At 41.3% G+C, this 24056-nt stretch overlaps 1 protein-coding gene across 1 annotated transcript in view; it reads right to left on the bottom strand.

Annotated features, from left to right (window-relative positions):
* Positions 1–23317, bottom strand: part of nkd1 (NKD inhibitor of WNT signaling pathway 1) — a 33309-nt gene extending 9992 nt beyond the window's left edge. The window contains exons 1-4 of the mRNA XM_082542205.1: positions 23088–23317; positions 22933–22965; positions 22564–22703; positions 3795–3852 (exon numbers count right to left, since the gene is read on the bottom strand). Coding sequence (XP_082398331.1) covers positions 3795–3852; positions 22564–22703; positions 22933–22965; positions 23088–23112 — 256 coding nt within the window. The 5' untranslated portion in view covers positions 23113–23317. The remainder of the gene's footprint in view (positions 1–3794; positions 3853–22563; positions 22704–22932; positions 22966–23087) is intronic.
* Between the last annotated feature and the right edge of the window lie 739 nt (positions 23318–24056).

Here is a 24056-nt window from a genome sequence, read left to right as displayed (position 1 = left end):
AAAAAACACTTTTGTATTTTTCTGCATGAAGTTAGGCAAAGAGTTCATTACTTCATCATTCCATTGAGCAGAAGTACTACAGAATCAAAACAATAAAATCAAGGATGGGAGATGAAACGTTGAAACTGTGACAGCCCTAATTCTCTGGTGGCAAAAGCTCTTCCATCATCCACACACATAGTAATAGTTTTAAGCCGTTAGCTACAATATATTGCATATCATCTCAGTGGGTTCACCCTGAGAAGGGATGTTAAACATGAAACTGAATGGCATAACATGCCTAAAACATGATAGAATATGGCAACCAGTATTTGAATATAAATGGTGGAAGTGACAGAGCTGAAGGTCTCCAAGAGGCCCCCGAGCCCAGCTCAGTGCTGCAGAGCTCACCATTTTATTGGAAAGATATATACCGTACATCACCATCCAGGCTCACGGTTAGACAGTCTGTGGAAAATGTCTCGCATACATTTTACCAATTAATATGACATCGTTATTCACCTCTTTACTGAACACAGAGTCACCTGGACAGGGTTCAAAGTAACAGTGTTGTGCTAATACAAACCACGAGACCTAAGCGTTCTTTCAACCCCAAATCAGTGAGCATAGGTGAGGCTATGTCCCGCTGTTTGATCAGAGGTGCTCAAAGTGAACACTGTGTGTGAAAGCAAATCTACCACTGATGTGAATGCATCTGCACTGGCTCCATGACTCTGCCTTTTGATGAATCAGTTGGCACAAATGTCTGTATAGAGTGCTTCAGGGATGATGTGTTTTTGTAGGCCAACCAGGAAGAAAGCATCGCCATGGTTACCTGGGGAAAAAAATCCATTGAGATTTTTCAAAGATTTTTGGTTTACTGGAGAAAATTTGTTTATGATTTTAAACATATTCTCCTCAAGTTAATTCAGCTGTGACAGTTGTGACATTATATGCAATTACCAAAAGTCACAATGCAATATTAGCTTATGAACAAACAACATGACAACTTCAGCACCACCACCACCACTAATCTCTAATCTCATTTGGTGTGATGATGCTAAATGTCTCCAACAACGTGTTTAGTTTAGTTTAACTTTGTATTAGCAAGCACCTTTTCTGGGATACATAAAAGCTCTGAAATTCACCGGTGGAGTATTTAAATGATCAAAGAGTTGTGTTAACCACTCTTTGTATGTTTTGGTATCTAAAGAAACATAAATTCATAAACCTTGACTTTGAAATGAGTGAAGTGGAAGTGCCTTTAAACATGAGGTCAAAGTTGAGGAAGGAGTTGTTGTTTTTTTACTCTATTACAAGGTTCAACTGTCGCTGTTCAGTTCAAAGTCTAACTTTCAGTGTTGCGTGTTAGCCCAGATCTAATGCAACCAAAATTGTCTTCTATGCTTTGAAATCAAGCATTTGTTTAGAACACAATGCCACAGACACAAACAGTATGTAACTGAGAATCAGGAGGTGTACCAGTCAGGACCTTTACAACTCTATGAATTACCCAGACACATCATTACCTTATTCTCACAGATGTATTCAGCCGTAGCCCCTAGTACGTTTCACCTCTGGTCATTTAGGTTTCCCCTTCCACCATCCCCATCACCCAATCACAGCCACAAAGTCTGTATCCACCCATAAAGCCACACCCCTCACCCCCACCCTCCCCAAACCCCTCCCACCATACTTTGAAGTTCCATTCTCAAACCTTCTGGAAGAGGATCAGACCGGCTGTAAAACAGAATCACTAATTAATTAAGCCAAGTCAAATCTGAAACACTGTTTGTTTGCTCGCCAACAGAGCAGACACAACAGCCCAATTTCTTTCCTCCTGATCCAAAGCAGATCAAAGCAGACCTGTCTCATCCCTGGGTAGGGGAAAATGCCAGAAATGAAAGGCATCATCCCAGGGAGCTTTTACCAACTTTTTGGAAAGAAGCAGCATTTGGGGTCCTGCTGTTTGATCATCTGAGGTGCTCAAAGGGAACATTGTGTGCGAAGGCAAATCTGTTCCGAAGCAGGCTCAATATGGTGGTGAGATGCTTATCTCACGGCTAATGAAATGCCGGGAGGAGTAACAGTAATCTGTTATCACCCTCCTCCCCCCCTCTGACCCCCTCCCAATCACAGACATAAGCCCACTCTTTATGAGTGAAGCTGCCGCTACGGGATTGGCTGCACATCAGATCTGAGGGGCAAGATGGGGGCAGTCGAGTCTGGCACCATCCATGCCAAGGCCGTTCCAGTGACTGCACTACACTTTGCATGCATACGCGTTATGCAAACACACACACACACACACACACGGAGAGAGCATCACAGGCAGGTTGGGAAAGCTGCCACACACTATGAGCAATCACACTCAGTCGGCTTAGCTAAAATACTTTATTACACATAGCAGCCCCCCACTCCCTCCCCTATATGTACAGGCAGAACCAGCATGATTTTGGGAAGGCCTGGATGGGATGCTTCTTGTATTGAAAGGTAACTTTTCCTCCAGCAGTTTTGTGACCAGCTGTAATCGCTGTGTATCCAACACGTGAGCCAGATGTGAAAGGATGTGATGATGGAAAGGACTGTTTCTCTTTTTCAACAAAAGGTTAAAGAGTATATTAAAAAAGTTTGCAACGGTAGGTTTTCTTGAATCCTAGCAGTACAGATGTAAATAATCCTTAAGCTAATTTCATCACTGAGCTTTTTTTCCTCTTCTCAATTTTTGCTGCATGTTTTCTTTAACTTACTTCCTTAAGACAAAAGAAGCCCTTTCTCTTTGTTGTTCGTGCTGTCATTTCTTCTCTCTCTCTTCCCATTTTATCTGTACTCATCTTAGTGAAATCTATAGATACTGGATCTGATCAAACTAAATGGAGTTAATGCTATAAAACTTCCACAGCTACTCGTATTAGGGTAGTCCATTTTTAGTAGTAGTCCATTTTTATGTTTACAAAAGGTCAATTTATTCAAGACTGAAAACAGACAACATGAACATATCAAATGCCTATAGAAATATTTTAACAATTCAAGCTATAATCAGCTTTGCCCAACCTGAGATCTAAGCAAGATCTGTAACTACTCTGTTTCTCAAACAAAAACAACATTTTTTAGAGGTCAGTACTATGTAGATATTGACACATAAACTATGAAATCTTTTATTAAGCTGTCTTGAACTGTGGCTATTAATCAAAGTGAATGAAGAGAGCAGCATGCTCTAATTAGCAACATCTGTCTTGAAGGGAGGACAGGCTTGGCCCATACACAGTTTAGCCCAGTTGCTAAAAATCATTTCAAACTCCATTTATCAGTCACATTATCTCTTGTCTCTCTGCTATTATCCACTGAAGTGAAACTGAAGTAAAACGGAATTTTCTGACATGCCTCCAGATTCTGGCTTGGTCTCATTCGACCCTACATTTTTGCCTGCACCTCACGTCCAATCGTGTCTTTAAATGGGAGGGAGAGACTTTCTCCTCCCAGAGCTCTTAATCCAGGATCACATCACATCAGGGAAAAAACATGGGGGAATGGAGGCACTTTGCAGTGCACCGCTGGGGAGGGGCGGATGAGAGATGGAGGAGGTGAAAAGGCAGGAGGGAAAGTAAAAGGGACTTCATCAGCACATTGCTGGGGCTTAGAGAATGGGTGTGGAGCAGAGGAGGAAGGAATGAAGCACTGGATCAAAGAGCCACACAAATACCTGAAGTTCAATTCCAAATAGTGTTTTTGGGATAGGGTTTTTTTTCCATTCAACTGAAACAGTACTCCAACTAATTTCACCACAGAGAGGAAAAAGATTGGGAGAGACCTACCTTCTAAACGATAGTGTTCATTGCCAATCCCCTCAGCACATGCTTCATCCATGGAGTCCTGAGCAGAGAAAGAAAAAGATGCATATATCATTGTTTTAAGTCACATAAAGCAAAAGTCGTCATATTTTTGTCACATAAAAACAAACATCTTTAACGATGCAAATCCACACCACTGCTTTTCAACGCAGAGTGACATGGCCGAATCGAAATTACAGCTTTTATATATCTATATATGAACAAAGTTTGACAAGTGCGCGCTGAGCTTAAACAGCAGCGGAAAGTTTAAGAGGTTGGTAATTGCAGGACTGAAACAAACTAAGCAAAAGACTGGCAGTCAGATTTGAGACTATGAAGGAAATTTTTAAATTACTACCACTGACCCGTCAGCGGGTTCTGAGAAAGACTGTTGGCTATTTCAGTGTCAGACTCTCACTACAGCAGCAGGCTTGGGGATTTCTTTTTATCCTGGGACATTTTCACCTGGGACCCCTCTTCTGGAAGCTCAGACTGTTAGTGCATACCACAGAGGCTGGAGGGATATGTGATCCTTAGAGTTTACTATGGAAAAGTCTGGCTCAGGTATCCATGTGGCAACACATTCGTTCAGCTGAAAATCATTACTCACAGGCTGACAAATGCATATAAATGCATGAATGTTTTTCGTTGCACATAAACCCCTGCAAAAGAAAAGCTTGTTAAAACTGCACAAAATGTGTTAAAAAGCAGACTTGTCACTGGCGATGATTAACCCAGACAACTGTTAACGAACTTTATAAAACAACGTGCATGTTTATTGTGCCTTCTGTGATCATAAATGTGAGAAAGACAGGTGTGTTACAGTGTGAGAGCAGATTTCTGAGTACTCCAGTGTGGTAAAGGGTCAAATTGGCTGATCCTACTCTCCTCAGTCTACTACTGGCTAGGTTACAACACCGTGGGTGGCCCGAGGAAGAGAATACAACTAACCACAGGACAAGGGCTGATAGACTAATACCCCAAAGCAGAGACCTGGGAAAAATCTGTTTGTTATTGGTATGAGTAGGTCAACACAGATTCCAACTTGGCTTCATGACCCTGCTCTACAGAAGATGTCTGCAAATCTGGGCAACTCACACCTGGCTGATTCACAGGAGAATCGGCCAGAGGAAAATTATACGAATTTGATTTTGAGGTTACTTATCCCTGGGATTTCCAGTAAATGTTCTAGTAAGCTGCAGTTATCTTAAATAAAGTATCATTATAGGTCTGATAATACTAGTGTTTACTAGTGGAAGTTTTAATTTCTTATACAAAGTCTCTTGTTTTAAAGAAAATTATTCAGCCTGAGTTCGGTTAATCACTACTTGCCCCAGTCACAGAGACTCCCTTCCACAGTACACATATCTCACTACTAAAGTGCTAAAATAATACAGAATAACACTGCATGATTACTAGATAAAGTATTGACTTCTCTTTTTATATCAGTATACATAATTCCACCTCATTTTTAAACTCAGATAGTGAAAAAGCCACAAAGGAGTGAGACTGTTGATGTGTGCGAACCTATTCAGATGGTTTACAGACACTGTCACAGTCACTTAACCCCAGAAAAACAAAATCAATCCACAACAAACATTCCTTTAATTCCTTACGCACCAAAAAACAGACCCTCACGCACGCACACAAACAGCATCTTGAATGTGTTTCAGTTTTTTGATGAATGATCCAGAATTATTGAGGGGTTAGCCAAGAACATGAGAAAAAGGGGGAAGAGGAATGTACTAATTGGTTGTTGTCTGTGGTGATGGATGGGAGCTATATTATTAGCATGCTGGGGTTACTCTCTGGGATTTGCTCTGGTCAGTGTTAAGAAGAAAATATCTCAGGATTTTTTTCTTTTTTTTTGTAATTTCACATGCACACACCCACACACAAGCAGATCCAAACACATTCGCCTTCTTCTCTGATCAAAACTCTCTAACCACAAATAGATGTGAAAATACCAAAAGACCAAACAGAAATAATTCTAAAACTGGAACAGAACAACCTTATTTCTCCTCTAAAGTGCATTTCCCTTTTCCATGTAGCATGTCAATGATTATTTTTGACAGTCTAATTAAAAACTTCATGTTGTAAAGCTGTCAAGTATAAAGATATAAAGGTTAAATCTGACTTACAAAAGTACTTTACCTTGAAGCATAACTTCTGTCTTTGGCAATGATGGATCAAATCACCAAAATGCCATTTAGTTCTAAAAATAAACATTGTTTGCTTCAAGGTTTCCCACCACTCAATTGGTCACAAGAACAATAAAGCAATTTTTTTGTTTAGCAACAGAAAAGGGAAGATTTTTACTGCAAAACTAAGATTCTTGGATTATCTGTGCGTTTTATGTGACCTATTTATATAATATGCAGTCAAAGTTTCCAAATAACGAGGTCAGCATATATACAAGTAATTCTCACAAGCCAAATCCTCACTAGACTCTGCTCTTCAGTCTTTATAAGGTCATCTCAAACATGCTGCTATGGATGTAACAACCAAAGCCCCACCCACCTGCTGTTTAAACCTTCTGTTTGCAACAGGCGGCCAATTAGAAGAAAGTTGGCTTCATGAGAGGGTTGCCTTAAAAGGGAGAGAGTGAGCTGAGGGAATTCACAAACGGCCAATATGAGATAGCCAAGATTATTCTGAATAATTGAAGAAAAAAAGGTGGAGCTGGAAATAAGAATTACAGGTCCCTGTTTAACGTCCTCAACACAACTGTTATGTCATTCCAAATAAAAGATGATTGTTTCTAGTTATCTTTTCTTTTCAGCTACACAAATGTTCTTTTTTGTTATTTTATCACCCAATTCTAGATGCAATACGAGTCAAAAACTCCACCAAAAAACACCTGAAATAGAAACAACAAATACTCATTTGCACATAATGAATACATTAAAAAATGCAATTAAAATCACATACTAGCAGCTATAGTTGATCTTAAATATAAAAGTCACATTTTTCAAAACCACAAAAATAAAAGTTTGAACTCATTCGTGCTGGTTGGATTTGAAATGAAAAAGCTCAACATGGATTTGCCCTAAACTGCGATGCTGGTCATCCTCTTGAAATGTATTTCTGAACTAATGAGTGGAGACGAGGCTCGACTGATGCAACATTTACAAACACGTAATGAGTCTGAATGCTCAGGGCTATCAAACGAGAAGACCATGTCTCATTAAATTCACACACAGTGCGTGTCCGCAATAATCTTGAAAATGCATGTAAAACAGTAACCACAACAGAGCCATCAATCTTATTTGGAAAAGAAATGAGGCAGTAATGGGCATCTATGGGACTCTTGTAAATTCAGAGGGCAGAGGTCACTGTGACAGAGCGCTTCAAAGAGAAGATGCCCTTTCACCCCTCTCATCTACAGTAGCACAACCTCAGCTTAGACAAAATTTAAACCTCCATAATGACATAAAATCCACACTGACGCACTGTTGATCTGACTCTGTTATACAATAGGTGTTACAGCATTAGGTGTTTGCACTCCTGTTTCTCATTGAGGCAGTTTTATGAAAACTCAATCATGGAGTTACTTTCCAGTAGTGTCTCTGTGGGATTCAGCCCAAACTGCAGCCTCCAGGGCACAAACAAACATTTTTTTCTCGACTTGGGACCAGCTAAAACAATTTCCTGACATGATGTTAAATGTTCTGTGGAAACCAGAGCATAAAGCATTTCGCTTTCAATAGCAGCCCGTTCTTTCAGAGCTTCTTCGAGCGTTTAAAGTTGTTCAATCCCCTTCACCAGAAAGTGATTTATTACTGGACTGTAACACAGAACACAGTGTGCCAGTCCCATTACAACATCCCATCTACATTGCTCACTGGTCTGAAGGCCTGTTTAGTTTGGCCATTGGAACTGTTTTGGAAACCTCATCAACGGTACACTTTATAAATATGGATTTGGAAGTGCCAAAGACGGATGAAATGTTTAATAATATTTATTGTGCTAACATCATATACAGTGTTACAACTTTAAATGTCTTTTATTTGTCTTATTTATTAACAAAACTGTCAGCTGTTAGATGTTATAAAAAACAATGCCAAATTAACATCATCTGTTTCATTGATTGGGGTTACATTAGTATAAAGCAAACTAAAAATAAAATATTATCTGGTGCTAAAACTGTGTTGAAAAGATTTCAACCTTCCAAAACCCATTAGTCAGAAAATGTGTCTTTAGATAGTCTAGACATAGATGGCGGGTTTACATACCTCTTTGTCCATGTTTAACTCTTTATTAAAGATGTTTTATAATTTACTACTTATTTTGTGATTTTGGCTGTTAAATTACAAAATAAGAGAGTGCTCATAAAATGGGCGGGTCAATGGTAAAAGCAGGTTAACGTCACACTATTTTATTTAAATTGGCAATATGTGTAAGATAGCAAAGTCCAAATCCAAAGGTAGCAAGCTACAAAAAAACGATGACTGATACAAATTTCTAATATTTATTTGTTAACTAAAGGGAAAATGATGAGGTCACTGTTTATTAACATCGTAGCAATGTACTTCAACTACCTTACAAATTGTATGTATTTGTATAGTGCTTTACTAGTCCCTAAGGACCCCAAAAGCGCTTTACACAACCAGTCATCCACCCATTCACACACTGGTGACGGCAAGCTACATTGTAGCCACAGCCACCCTGGGCTGTACTGACAGAGGCGAAGCTGCCGGACAGTGGCGCCACCGGGGCCTCTGACCACCGTCCTTGTGCCCAAGGACACACGACAGAGACTGTCCAAGCCGGGGCTCGAACCGGCAACCTTCCGATTACAAGGCGAACTCCCAACTCTTGAGCCACGATCGCCCCCATTGTTGTAAACAAAGCTGCCTGGGTAGCCTTCGCAGGAGGCAACACACATGAAACCACTAGCTCCCTGTGAGTTCACTAGGCAGTTCCCACACAGATGCAATCAGACATCTTTGTACAATGGAGCTGTCAGGCTGAAGACTGTTTAAAGTTTTTATAGCAGTGTGCATGAGACAGAATCAAAGCTAATATGGATATATTTGTCATAGCCCAACCTGATACGAAGCCAATTTAATTCTAAATAATTTGTTGTAGCACATTCTGAAGGAAATTAAATTAAAATGCCACAGTCCTATTAACACATTTTACAAATTATTTTCATCTTGCTTCGGGTAGACAACCTCACGGTACTAAAACGTTGGCCTTGTTGGCAGTTAAAATAATATTTTCTGAGATTAATGTCAGTGCGGGGTGAGACACATGGATTGTGTTTTGGCTAGATCCAAATGTGGCAAAGACCTGACAATGGGTAGGAAGGGGCACACAGTTTACTTTAGTAACACCCGGAGTGCTAAAGGCGGATTTGGAAAGGAATCGGTGTTACGAACAGACCAGGATGTCAGAGTGAAACGAGAGACAGCACTGATGGAACCAATGGAGACAAACGAAGGCTGACGACCAGAGAGTATCCGAGCTCCTGACGTGAAAGGAACGAAGAAAGCAGGTGAGGGATCTTCCTTTTGAAGCCATCCCCATGGTCACCAGACTACTACCTGAAAATTGTAAAAAATAAATGACTCAAAGGATCCCTTATTTGAATCCTGAAATAATCAGATAAGTCCCTGATGCAGTTCGTGATGTCTGGACAGACCTTTTATCCAGCCTAACCCAGATAAAAGGTCTTAAAATACCTAGTGGAGGCTCTGTACCAGCCTATCATATCCACCATGCAAAATCATCTGGAAGTCTGACTGGCAACAGTTTTATTTTTCAGCATGACACTAATCCCAAACATATATCAAGGCAGTAAAGGCATATCCAGGTATGCTTTTACTGCACTGGCAGTAAAAGCATACCTGGATAGGTCTGTGAAGGTTCTCAGTCATCCAGGTCATTGTAGTCAAAGGAGCTTGCAAAGAAAAGCGTCTGGACTTTAAATCAGGTTTAAATCTGGGACTCTCCGCCATTTGACCTTAGAACTGAAGAAGCTTCTCGGATGAGAGGTGAAACGTCTTCAAGCAACTTAAAAAAGTCAAGACGCTTTTCTTTGCAAGCTCCTTTGACCATACCTGGATAGAGAAACACACAGTGGAACACTATCACTCATGGATTGGCCTCCCCAGAGCCTGAGCCTCAACATTATTGATGAAGTGCACGATCATCTTGACAGAAAATGAAGCAAAAGGCAGCCACATCCAAAGAAGAGCTTTGAATGTCTTTCAAGAAGCCTGTAAACATATTCCAGAAGACAACTTAAAGAATTTAGAAGAAAGCTTGTCTAAGGGAGTTCAAAATAATAACAACTGTGGTCATATCAAATATTGACATTCTAGCTTGTTACAATCATCCAAACTCTGTTTTTGCCTCATATACTGTTTTTCCAGTAACTGAGTGGGTTTGGTCTTGCCTCCCTGGATAGAGCAAGGAGACAACAAAAGTGAAAAAGTGAGCACATGTCAGCACAGAACCAACTTGCAGAGGTAAGTTAGAAAGTTGCCTCTAGTGTCATTCTTACACAGGCACTGCAGACATGGACCCCACTGGGCCACTTTTTCTTCAAGTCTGTGTTTGAAGGAAAAGGGTACATTAAAGTGCAAGTAATATGTACTTGTATGTGATTGTGGGGAAAGTCCCACAAGGCTTCTTGGTCTCTATGCTGTCTGCCTTCATGACCCACCACACAGGCTGACAATTTATGCGACTGACGACAGCTCTCCCTGATCGCGCGCCAGGGCTCAGTGGAGTCAGGCCTCGAGAGCAATGGCAGCACTACTGGCACTCCATCAAAACCCAGGAAAAATCTCATTAGAACTGCGGCCCTCCCTCCGTTGCAAGAAAACACCTTCAGAGCTGCACAGTTCTGAGCAGCGGTGCGGACTTGAAGCGGCGAGCAATGCACACAGACAGCCATTTAGCCAAACAGGCAAGACAGGCAGAAAGTGGAAATAGCAGCGATGCTTCTCCAAGTATGGCTGCTTCCCTGAGTCTTTCAAACACGGGAGGGCTGAGGGCACTGACACTTACATAAAAGCCACCAGGCACTGGAGGGGGTGAAGAAGAGTACTGCAGAAAGTGAGAAGTGATTACTCTCACTTGTAAAAGATTCGCAACCACAACATGTTCAATATTTGCATTTATATATGTTAATTCACAGGCCATATCACAGAATACAAACATATGACTTGCGCATCCTCATACCAGGTATGTGAAGACACACTGAAGTTGTCACCATATATTTATACATATTTCCATAAATCTAGTCCACTTGGCAACCGGAATGATTTTGACTGATTCCGAGTAACCTGGACTGAAGCCATTAGGAAAGTTCATGAATTACTAATGGAGAAAACAGCTGTATAGCATGGGGATTTTTCCGAAGCTCCAAAGCACACACACACAGCCCCAGTGCTGAAAACCAAGAGTAAAACAACCACAAAAAATCTTATTAGTTTTAGAACTGCAAATTAGCTTATAGGTGTAGTGTTACCTCAAGAGAGGACCCCCTCCCCTCCCCCCCTCACCATCCTAAAAAGTAAAGTGAGGCAATTTCAAAGGACTGAGCTACACACCTCTTGGAATCTGGAGCAGTACCTATCCTATGTATGCTAAGCGTCACGGTGGTGCCGCTGAAGGAAAAAAATGGACCACCAATAATCATCAAAAAACAGTTTAGACCTGGATTCAAGCTTCTTTTTCAGCTCTTTATGCTGGAGTGCTCCTCACCTTCCAGCAACATTAAACAGCCTCATTCAAAACACTACGTAGCAGTAAAACATGACGCTCTGAGATGGAGCCAAGATAGAGGGTGTTGATGTGAGGTAGTGAAGCAATGCACTGCCTCTGAGTGAGGCTTCAAAGGGGATCAGTTTTCACACATGAAATAAAGATCTCAGATAATCATATAGCATAGCAAAGCTGACGTGAGACGGTCCCATTTATGGAGGGTAGGAAGATGGGGCCAATTTTTAAACCACCTACAGCCTGAGAGCCATGGCAAATTAATGTCTCTGCATTTCTCTCCAGCCAAACATGATAAATCTGTTTTTTTGTTTTTACAAAGAGACTACCAGGCTTATCGTGATATGATGAAGTAGTTTACTGAAATCACTCCAGTAGAACAGATGCTTAGGCTGTCTAAAATTTCAGAGCACTGCAGCACTCTGAACAAATGCGTAAGACACATTTCATAAGTAGTCTGCAATGCCAAAAGGAAGTCATATCTGCTCTGTTTTACAATGCAATTTTATGCCTTTGATAAGAAACTCAATGCCTTTCCAAGGGGTCACAGTAAGAAAATCTTTTGATGCTGAGCCTTTCACATGCACCCTTTCACAAAATAACTGCTATCTGGTGGATGCTTTTAATCTGAAGCACCTTACGGTACATCTGGCGTATGCTAGACGTACTGTATAGTAAACATACTACACAGCTGACCAACACTGTTACCGGTTTAATGAGAAACAAAAACACAACAGAAGGCTTATAATCAGATTACACAATGTGAAAAAGTGTTTCCTCTCCTTCATCTCAACCACTTTGTCTGCGTTGATTTTTCACCCCCTCTACAGAAAGAGCAACACTTAAGTTGAGTGGATAACAAACCTAAAGAATAATTGAGCAATTGCAACTCCTTAAACTTTGTCGACTAAACAGGGCTAAATGTGTAATTTGACGTCTCAGAGGGAGCTTCAAAGACATACACACTCTCTGCAGACTCGGCGGCCCCATGCCTGACACCCCCTCAGTCACGGCACACCCACCTCTCTTCCTGCACCCCAGGAAGGAAATTATAGCCACAGAGTTTGGATCCATCACCAGGCAGGTTGGAGGAAGCAGCTCTATGATTAAAGTGTGCATGGTCAGCAATACACAAAGCTGGAAGGGTTTGAGGAGGCTGCACATGCCGGAGGGCTTACCGTGTTAACTCCAGTTCACAACACAGGTCATGGAGAGATTCTCCACACACAAACATACACACACACACACCAGGGTAAAAAAAATCCTTGCATATGGTGTGGCTCAGCAGACCTTGCCCTGTGTGTTGTATGTTAAATTAAACGACACGTGTCCGTGTGGTGAAAGTGCAAATTTTGCACACGTGTTGGCTTTCTCTTCAAATTCATTTGTTGTTATTGCTTTTTTGTTTTTGTTTTTTTACACCACCATCAAGGGCAGCGATTGGATGCCTTTCCTTTGTGGAGCGATAGTGCACAGCCACCAGTCATTTCTCCACGTCAGATTAACATTGCAAACACTGCTGGTCACATTACCTCACCCACATCAAAGGCTGCCTCCTGAAAGGCTCAGTGGAATATTAGCAGAGATTTACAGCCCTCATCTCTATGCTTCAGAAACATGCTGATCCAAAGTAATCTCCCTCCCCCTCTCGCTTTTTTTGTGTTCTATGTGTGAAGTTGGCCAACACTTTAATGACCCATTTACAAAACTTTTACACCTGCAAAGATAAGCTTTTACAACTCAGCCAGCCCCTCGGGCAGTAAACCCTGCGTGTTACTTGAGGTAACAACCTTGATTAGCTTTTGAAAAATATGTAACCACTGCGATTAACATGTATCACAGTGTTTATCAAAGCCACATCTTGCCAGACAGGAGAGGGGGGAAGCATGGTGTCAAGATCAAGAGTCTAACGCCATGATCGCCCCTACAGCAATTTAGACAACTCATCACGTTTGTTTCGTTTCCTACAACGGGAGAAATATTGGGCTTCATCTAGGAAACTTTTCTTACTTTGTTCAAACCCTACTTGAGATATTGTAGAGTATTAAAAAATAACAGAGCCAGCTCTGCCAGGATTAGATATACTTTGCCAAAGCTGTAAACAAAACTATTAGCACGCATGCTTTACAGCAGTTACCACTCCAACATGTTAACCGTAGTCATTCTGCGTCTTCTTTTACTGAGATGTCTACAGTTGAACTTCTAGTTAACAGAGTTCATAGAGAACAGTCACAGACAGACATAAAGATTACATGTGAACAGAAAGCAAGGTTTTTATTTAAACTTTTTCTTTGGGAGTCAAGAGAGTTAAATGGGATATGAGCAAGAGGTTAATCCTTATAACATGTTCTCAACCAGCCAGTGAACTGCATTTTGGGAATGTAAATTCTCAAGTGAAAGCTACAGTTTGGAAGAGAATGGAGACGGCCTGTCGCTTGGCCTTGATTTACAGGTGGTTCCCGACTGCCAAAAGTAACAAATCACAACATTATGGCCCTCTGAATTCAGAGCCAAGCCCAGTTCCAAAGAATAGGGAAAAGAGAATAGGAGCAGATTAAAAGAGAAGAGAGGGTGTCTTACACAAAATGACACACCTCATCTCCAAAAGCGTATGTGGTTAGATATCTCATGAAATTTGTTCCATTTTGAACCTTTCTTGGCAAAAAGGGCAGAGCAGTTCTTCTGGGGTTATCGAGTGCATGCATGCACTATGGTTGGGTAATTTGCCAAATATATTGGCACAACTACTTCCAAGGTGTAAAGAAGAGGTCAAAACTTCAGCAGCATTTGTATAAAGAACAATTTCATTGCTAGGCTGAAGCAGCTTCTGAGTATATGGGCATTGGCATAGGTCATCATCTGGTGGAGGTTTTTCTTGTTTTGTTTTATTTTGTTTTATTTACTGATCTGACTTAAGAGCTGCACTAGAGCTAAGAGTTATAAACTGACAGAGATTCTCATCATGTAAGACTGGCAAATCTAGTGATGTAAAGATCTGTATGATCCAGGTTAAGTACGGTGGAGGAAAGCACCAATGTGAAGGTGTTTCTGTGTCCATCACATTTGTAACTAACACGTTATTTCAGAGACCATTCTAGGTTAGCTAGTTTACTTTTAGTAGCTCTCCAGGAGAACCAGGCTGTGCATTTTAACAGAATATGGTATTTGCCAAATGTGTCAGTCATTACTGCAAAATAGGATGGATTATATATTTAAGACAAATGCTTGGAAACACTCTTGCTTCCGTGTCTGAGTGCAAGACTCAATGTGTTACATTGTGTCTAGAGGGTTTTAGTAATTAGTCAAAGCTCTCTTTGAGGAGAGACAGTCCTTCAGTCGTCTGGGTGGCTTCAGACGCCAGTCTCAAGTACTGCAAAGTGTGGGAGGAAAAGGGTTTTAGTCAAGAAGTCTACCTCGAGGGCAGCAAGACAGTGACAGGCACTTCAGCCTTTTACCAAAGACAAATGAGAAGATCCACCCCAGTAACTTCACATGCCAGTGGCTACAGTTTAAAGTTTTTGCTCCAAAATAGCATAAAATGCATGATGATGATGTTTCCACGATGTTTTAAAATCTTACATTTTCTGAACAAAATCATAATTTGTATGTAAGTTTGTAATGTTTTAAGAAAGGACTCTTTTTGAGCAATTTTTCATTATTGGATATACTACATGTCGGATTAAAAGCTGGCACACACCAAATATTTCATCTACTAAGCTAGTTTTGTAAGGTCTCTTTTAGGTCTGCCTTCTGGGCTCATTCCAGCCACCATACACAAGAAAACAACCTGTAGATTAAATGCCATAAAATCAGATCTTTGTAATCAAGTTCCCCCAAATGACAGTTGCTGGTGCATTTATTCAAAGCCAAATACTAAACCTTGTCACTGTAATAAACAGTGGGACTCCGCGTGGTAGGTGGCAGTTATGAAAACCTCTAACATGTGCATGCTGACCAGATGGGACTGACCTCAACACCAAGGTGGCCAAATTCTTCCTTTCTGCCTGTGCACACTCATGCCCATGCACTCACACACACATGAACGCGCAGCATGTTTGGAGCAGCCATCTTGCCAGCCACAAGCCACCACCTCAAAACATCGCTCACATCTGACCTTTTAACTGTGGACTTATAATCTCTGTAATTACAGAGAGTGTTTCAACTTAGCAAGTAAACATAGCAGCAGAAATAGACACTTCAACTACTATATACAAGCGCGCTGGTGCCAGAGGCACGTTTCTATTCATAGCTGACTGGAATTAGTGGCTTGTGTCACTGCTCACCATAATGAACTTGCAGTGGAGTAGTTACACAATTGCAAACTGCTTCCACATTTTACTAACATTGTTCATATTAAAGCATAGATAAAATTAAAAATAAAATTCCTAATGGTTTAATAGACCAGCTGCATTGTGTCAGAATCGTAATTGCCATAAATAGCATACAGGAAGCATTAACATCCTTTATGAACAATGACAATGAGAAGATCAGAGTAATATACACAAATGTAGGTTTCAATTTAGACAGAAGGGGATTTAATTTAATGTTGTTTGAATTGGGTTCCAAATATAAAGTTGTCTAAAATGAAGAGGAAATATTTGATGGTAAAAAACAGGACACTTTAACACTCTAAATACACGCCTATGGTAATAAGACTTGCACATCATCTCTCATAAACCCACAGCCAAACCTATATTTACATTTCAGACCATGTTGTAAGTCTAAAGAGCTTGAAAATTAGACTGCAGTCCCTAAAGACGTACAAATCCTACATTTAAGAATTTTTTTACATGTGAGTGGGACATTTCTGTTGCTATGAAAAAGTTAAGCGAAGAAGTTGTGAGTTTGAAAGACAGGGTAAATGGCTCTTTGGGGAGCAGAGGGCTGATCTTCTCCATTCAGTGCCTACAGGGTGAGGTCCTCCTTGGATTGTGGCACCTGTGGAGAATAAACACACCGGGGGTGGACAGCTTTCCTTTCAGCAGGGTTGATCTTCTGTTTAACTTTCCTTCCACTAAAAACATCCCCTAACAGACAATCCAGACCTCCTCCATCCCTGGCGCCACAGGAAAAGTTGAGGAGCCCTGGAACCTCTGTCAGTAAGAGGCACAATGCTCTCCCACCTCTGTTTACCTAAACCCACTTCCTCCATTCCCTCCACCTCAGGTGGCCTTAGAGCCCTGGTCACCAAAGAGCACAAACACAAGGAGGATAAATACACCAGCAGGGTTCAAGGAAGCTGTGAACTCCATCAGTGGCATTTCCCTAGGTCCAGTTTGTAAGACAAAGATGCGGAAGAGAATCACACTGAGACTATTAGCTGTGATAAATAGATTCACATAACAGGATAAACACATGGATAGTGCGTGTATGTATATCAGTGAGTGCTTCTGCGTTTCATGGTCCACAAGTGTGCATGTTCACTACACACTCATGAGAGCTTGATCGCAGTTTTATGCAGATGTTAATCTTGTCTTATATGAGAGTCAGTTTGAGTGCTCAGTCAAATTATTCAGCACTTACTGCATGGGCCACAGCGCAACCCGCAGGGGAACCCGATAAACAAACAACAGAGAATTATTCAGGGTTTAAACACTTAAACACCCACTTCAGCTGAGCCTTTTAAGTGGGTGATTAAATTGAGCACTGAGCTCCCACAGAAACCCCAGGACCACCGCAGGGTCCCCAGTCACCTAGAGTTTTCTCCCAGACCCATGCACACAACGCCGCCTATCCCGGAAGTATGAAAGTCTAGTTTTGCATTCGCTTTACGCAAGAAAAACATGGAAAAATAACTACAACATATCAGACCACAGCTTTCTCTTCCTCTCAATTTTCAAAATTTTGCAATTGGCTCCGAGAAACTTCTAGCTATCTACATGTTTTACATTTTATTACTCTTATTTATAACTTCATGTTTCTTGTCAAAAATGTAAAAAGCAAAACATTTATAAGTTTAGCATGTCCCATGCAGAAACACATCAAAAAAGATAATGACGTCAGTTAAAGAAACTCTGTAATTAGAGTCGCACCATCCATACTGTTTACTACTTATCAGCCATTTCAATCCACAGGGAGACTAAAGAGGAGAACATCCTCTATCCATTCTTTCGAGTCGTGAAATAAATGCCACCCTCAAGTGCGGAACAAAACTCTCCAGCCAGAAAGACACTTTGATCAACAGCTATCCGTTGCTCCGTACTGAGCATATATTTGGGAAAACAAAGCACAATCTCAGCTGCTAATCCCCTGAGATTCAGAGCACATTCCCGTGGAAGCCTTTGATCTGTGAAGTGCATCCGGACAGCTGACTCCAGACACACTGCACACTTACATGCACACGCTTGAACAGATATGCACATACATGAGCATTTCACTCTGGCTAATGACATGTTAATAATTTTATGTCTACTGAGACCTACAGTGACAGTTCCTTCACAAAGAATATGTTAAAGACTTCTACGTCTTAATAAATTCCGTTGTAGGTATAATATGGTGAAATATATGGAAATTGATTCATTAGATTTAATAAAAAAGAAACACAAGTAACCCTGATCAAGTGTCTAAATGCTACTAGAGCTCAATCTTACACAAAACCTCAACATTCTTTGACATAAAGAAGACACCATTCACAACAGCTGAGAGTTATCCACTCTGCTTTGTCACACAGGAGAAACTCTTCCAGCTTTCAGGAATCTTTTTGACACATGATGCCTGATGTGACATTAAAGCCACGTCCACTTCCTTGAACCTCCCAGTCCCCCAGCTACGCTGATGTCAGCCCAAGACTTCTACAGCATCTTCTCATGGGAAAATAAGAAGAAAATCGCCAAGCCCCTCCATGGCCAGGTGGTACCCCTCCTCCCAAAGGCCAGTGCTTTTCTTCTCTTTAGAGTGTGGCTCCAAACTTTTCTCCCAGCCTCTTCAAAGAGCAACAACAGGCCCTTGGTCCCTTGGGAGCACAGAGGGGGTAGAGCCCAATGGGAGAGGGGCATACGTCACACAGCACGCACAAGAGGGCAGCGGTGGGAAAAGAAAACGCACAGGGAGAAAACAGAAAGAAGGAGAGAAAGAGGAAGAGGAGTCTGCATTTGAAAGGTGCTTTCAGCTTCTAGACAAGGGCCCTTGCTTTGTGAAAACGACAAGGAAAGAAAAAGCACAACAGCAGAAGCGAAAAACGAAAAATGAAGGGGGCGCAAAACCTGCCATGTCTTTTATCAGACTTGGAGGCTGAGGGAATGCGTTTAAAAGCTTTAGGCCTATTTCCAAAAAAACCTTTCTACTTTCAAAAAAACAAAACAAAAACAAATCAAAGACCTAGCAACCAACTGTGAGACAGGAGGAGTTGGGGCCAGAAGTTCCACTGTGATTCACTTCTGAGTTGCATTTGTCGACTGATGTACCTTTGCTTTTTTTCTGCGCTCCTCACAAACTGATGAAAGTTCAGCTGAAGAAAAAAACTAATCCAGGCTTTGGAGAGTGGTAGCTTGGCAAGACTGGACATGGAGGGGGTTTTTTCTATACAGAGGGTAGGGCTTTAGGGTGGAGTGGCCATCAGTGTCACTAAAAACACCCCCCAGCGTGGCCCACTTCAAATGCAGCCTCGTTTCATCAGCCGCAACTGACACAAGGCCACAGGGTGAGCGCAACAAACAGATGGAGGATAGGAAGGGAGAAAGGAGGAGAAGGGAGAAGCAAAAGAGGGGGAAGGGGATTTCAGAATTGAAAGGGAAAACTTATGAAGAAGGCAAGTGACAAGTGGCACTCAGTTCCAAATGAGGTAAGCTCAGAAAGTAGTCACCAGAAACTTGAACTTCCAAGTCCAAAAGTCGTGAAAATCTTCAATCCCTATCAATGTCTCTGTCAGCAAAGAATTTTACAGGCTGCACATAACATATCAGATTTATTGGTACGTGCAGACACCATGCTGTGCACTCGGGCTAAAGTGTGCCAAGGCTCACATGACCTGGATCTCGTGTGTTGAGGACCAACGGGTCCACCTGCCCACACCACTCACTCACTGTCTGCCAAGCTCCCGCAACCTTACATCTGACAACACAAATCATGAATGGGTGTAGAGCCTGCGTGGAATCATCATTAAGTCTTCAAGTGCTTTCAAGTACAAGCCTTAGTGTGTCCGTGTGTGCTCGAACACAATTTCAATCTAAAACCATTAAATGAAGAAAAACTGCCAATGTGAGGCACTCTACTGAACAATGACCACTTTAAAATCTGCAGTGTTCTGATGGGGAATATGGTTTGAAAAAAAAAATGGTTCAAAAGAATTCCAAGCGTGGACTCCCCACTGTTGACACCCGACCCACATTCTGCCGGACCCTGTTTCAGCATGGAGAGGGGGCTTAAAGAATAATGGGTATAAATAACTATCTCACCAGGTATTCTACGCAATATGGACAACTTTTAAAGCAAAGAGAGTAGACTTGTATTTTCGCACAAAAGATTAGCTCCCATTTTTGTTTTATTGTATTTTAAGCTTAAAGCACCGCAGGGCCAGCCTCTTAAACTTCTTCTCACACATCATTAAGTCTTTCAATTTAGTTAAAATGATATGGTAAGCATTCTCTTTAATAGAGGCAAACCTACTTCATTTTAACAACGACTCATGATCACTAAGATAATGCATTATTTATGGAGTCAATGAAACAGGTTTGGAATGACCTCCACTCATGGAATTATTCCGTAAATCCACTGGAAAGGTTGAGACTTGGTATGGTTTGTGTAACTCTTCTTAACAATACTGGGAAGAAAAGCAACACACGGTGCTTATGCCACACAACCCAAACATAAAACGTATGACTATGCAGTTATATAAGACTGTAGGGAAATTACGGAAAGCTATTTCACATCACGACACAGCTTGTAAACCACGTTGCTTCTGATTAATGATTAGGTTAATGTGAATGTTTATTCAAAGGCGACATTCGACCGCTCCCTTATTCACAAGGGGTTTCCGCATGCGGGTAGCTTGGCATATTTTTACGCCAAATGCCCTTCCTGACGCAACTCCCGCGGGATTTGTGTTTCTTCCCGGGATCAAACTGAGTATCTTTTGCTTATTAGGCAAATGTGTAACTCAGTACACTACAGAGCATGAGGGATTGCAAAGTCTTGTCTTTATAAAAATGTAAACTATGCTTCATGCCCTGGCACAGAATGGGGAAAAAAACATAAATGCTTTAAACTTTAATAATCATTACAGATTTAGAATCCACTTTATAATCACAAAACAAAAGAGAAAAGTGCTCAAATAAATATTGATGTGGAAACAACTTTTCTTCTTTTATTCATTTTCCTTCTGAGTTATAAAATAAGCTATTAGACACCGAGACTTGAATTATTTATACAAGCTGAACTCTAAATTGTTCAAAAACATCCAACCCTTTTGGCGGGGGCCTCATCCATCCTGAGCCAAAACTTCACACATGACTGTTGCTGGGAAAAGCAGCATGTGAATATGTCGAGGAAAAAAGTAACGAATGTTTGTTTTTGCAGTAACAATTTATGGTAATTGCATGATAATAATGTGGTTTTAAATGCTTAAATTGCCCGAAGCATATGAACCCCGCTGAACATATAAACAGCTAAATAAATGGAATGGATTTTTGCAGCAGCAGCAGCTACATGCTCTGAAAAAGAAACATGGGATTCAGATTGTTTTTCCTCCATAAAACCCCTCTTCAAAATACATCCCAGTGCCTGCTGTGAGTGTGATCCTGTTACCATATGATAAAGTTTGCTGCAGCTCTGGGCACATGTCAGGATGAACAATTTTTCATGTAGATGCCAAGCTCCCTACACTTTATTCTACAGCTCCGCTTACCAAATCTACCAAAGAACTCTTGCACCAGCAGACAAAACAACAGCGGATTTTATCTTTGGCTTTGGTGGGAATCAGCAGACCTTTTTGTTGCCTTACACTTTCTCGGGTTGTATGCCAATGACTTCTCATACTAGTGGTTCATTAAGGAATTATAATCTGCATGTGTATTTCTGTCTCACTTGTGTTATTTACAGTTCAAAAGCATGGGCATAACATGGTTTCAGCTTGCTGCATGAAAATGATGCCACGGAGCTGCATGTCGCTGATGATAGGATTCTAGTCTTTAAGAACACTGAACACTAAAGGATCTGTCGAGTATTTTAAAAAGGAAAATCATGCCATGCAATAACACAACAGAATATTACAGTAGGTGTGATATATCCTGGATTGTGGGATGCATTTAATAAATTGATGTATTTCTTCTCAAACTGTCTGGATTGTGAGTGGAGGGACTGATTTTCCTTTTCTTTTCTTTTTTTCTTTTGGGGGGGGGGGGGGGTTGTTGTTGTTGTTTTTTAAATTCTTGATGGGCTCCAATTCCTCAAACATGCTGCCTTTGAGGAAGGCATGGCAAACCAAAGAGGCTTAACGCTCCTCTGAAGCAATTCCAAAGGATTTCCCCGCTTGACAACAGCACCGTGTTTACGGCAATGCCAAAATACAAAACAAGCATGACCTCCAACATTTCTCTCTCCAGCCCTTACGATCCACACTTGTCACCGGACTGTCACACTGAGCTGCTTTCAAGGCTTGATCTATTGTTACCTGAAAAATAATCCCTCAATCAAGTGCATACGGCTGCGCATTTGTGAGCTCAACGGTCTTATTTTGCTCACAGGGAAAACAAAAGTAAGATTGCGATTGGTTTACTTTAATTACCTTTTATCCCGTCATGAGCGACATTTAACTCACCGTGAACAGCCACTGTTAAAAGTTTATCCACCAAAGAGTCAAAAAAGACTGACAACACTTGAGGTTAAATGTAGCTTCGCGTGCTATCGTAGAAGTGGCATTAAAAAAATATGAAATAAAATGTTTTTTTAAAAACTGCTTAAGGTGTGAAACATGTACGAGGAGACACGCAATACTTGAGTTACAAGACAAACTTTACAAATAAAAGAAGTCGTGGAGCAAAACTTCATTGTGAATATCCGAGTGTACGTATACAGTCACACTCACCCGTGCAGTTAACCCGCAGTTATTCTTGTGGTGACAGTCCTGTTGCTCGAGGCGCGAGCTCGTGCAGTAGTATTTCTGCTTCACGAGCCAGTCATCGATTCCCTTCCTCGCCAAACAGGCATTCACTACAAAACTGTCGCCTGAAACACAAAAGCAGCAGTATTAGCAGTGAGTACAAACCGTTTTCTTCCTCTCTCTCTCTAGTGTGTTCACACTACAAGCGCGTTAACCTTCAAAGACTCTCGGGGTCTTCGTGCTGCAATAAACTGAGGCTGATACGGACTCTGGAAACTGCTCCGCTGTTCACAAACTGACCGAAATGCTCAGAAAATGTTTGAGTGCATCATGTAGGGGAATAAGTGCGCTTACCTTCTGGACTCTCCCGCGGTTTACAAATAGCAGCTTTTGAGAAGGAGATAGAAAAAGAAAAAGAAAGACAAGAGACAATCAATGTGTAACTCGAAAGTATCGCAACACCCAGCAACTACAGCTGTGATTTTTCTCTCGGGAATAAGACGTCTTACCATGTTTCGAGTGCAGTTTACCCATTTCTATGCATCGAGTTGGAGTTGAAAACCATCAGATGAATATAATCCAAAGAAGGAATAACAAAAAAATAGAGACGCGCTATCCAGACAGAGGAGCGTCCGTGGAGACCGAGAGCAGACTGCGCTCAGAACAGGACCATAAAACCAAGGAGCCAAACGAGCCTTTGATCCAGAGCGCCGCCACTGACGACACGCGCGATAGACAATAGGCTGTGCGACTTCCTTACACCGATTTCAGATTAAAGCACAAGCGACTGGCGATAGCTCAAGTAAAAATGGACCGAGAGAAGGGCATGTCATTCTGACTTTGAAAATAGCAAATATTTACAATGCGGCACACTCTTAGAGTCTTAAAGACGTAGAGCCAGAAACCAAACCTAATCTGGTTACAGGTGCACCACGGGTTAAAAAACACACACACACACACACATACAACAGAACCCCTCAGTGACCCATGTTCGTGCTTTACAATGCTTTTATTATGAAAATTACATCTCAGGTTTTCCGGAGCGTCGTGACATTTTCTGTCTGCCTTTACGCTCCCGTTCGGCTCTGGCTTTCAAGCGCGCGCGAGGTGACGCCAAAACATTCATTTCTCTGTTTCATTTTTGCCAGTTGGGGTCTGGTGGCATCCTAAATGATCCCAAACCAGCGACCTCAGCTGTTATTTCAAATCCAAGCGTGTATGAAACGTCTGTTTGTTGTGGGTTTTTTGTTTGTTTGCTTGCTTGCTTTTATATTAAAATGAAATACAAATAAGCAAAACATAAAATAGATTCACTGGCAAGCTGTGAAACATTTCCCTCGGCTTGGGGTTTGGGTTGCTTACTCGGGCAGAATAATTTCTCTGCGTCTCACATCGCAAAGTATGTAAAATCTTTTCTTTTTTTTCATTATTTTGATTGAATTACCTTTGACGAAGCGTGCAATCATTAAATACACATT

This window comes from Aulonocara stuartgranti, assembly GCF_965226115.1.
Source record: "Aulonocara stuartgranti genome assembly, chromosome: 1".
In the NCBI taxonomy this organism is placed as follows: domain Eukaryota; kingdom Metazoa; phylum Chordata; class Actinopteri; order Cichliformes; family Cichlidae; genus Aulonocara; species Aulonocara stuartgranti.
This window is presented reverse-complemented; position numbering and strand designations above follow the sequence as displayed.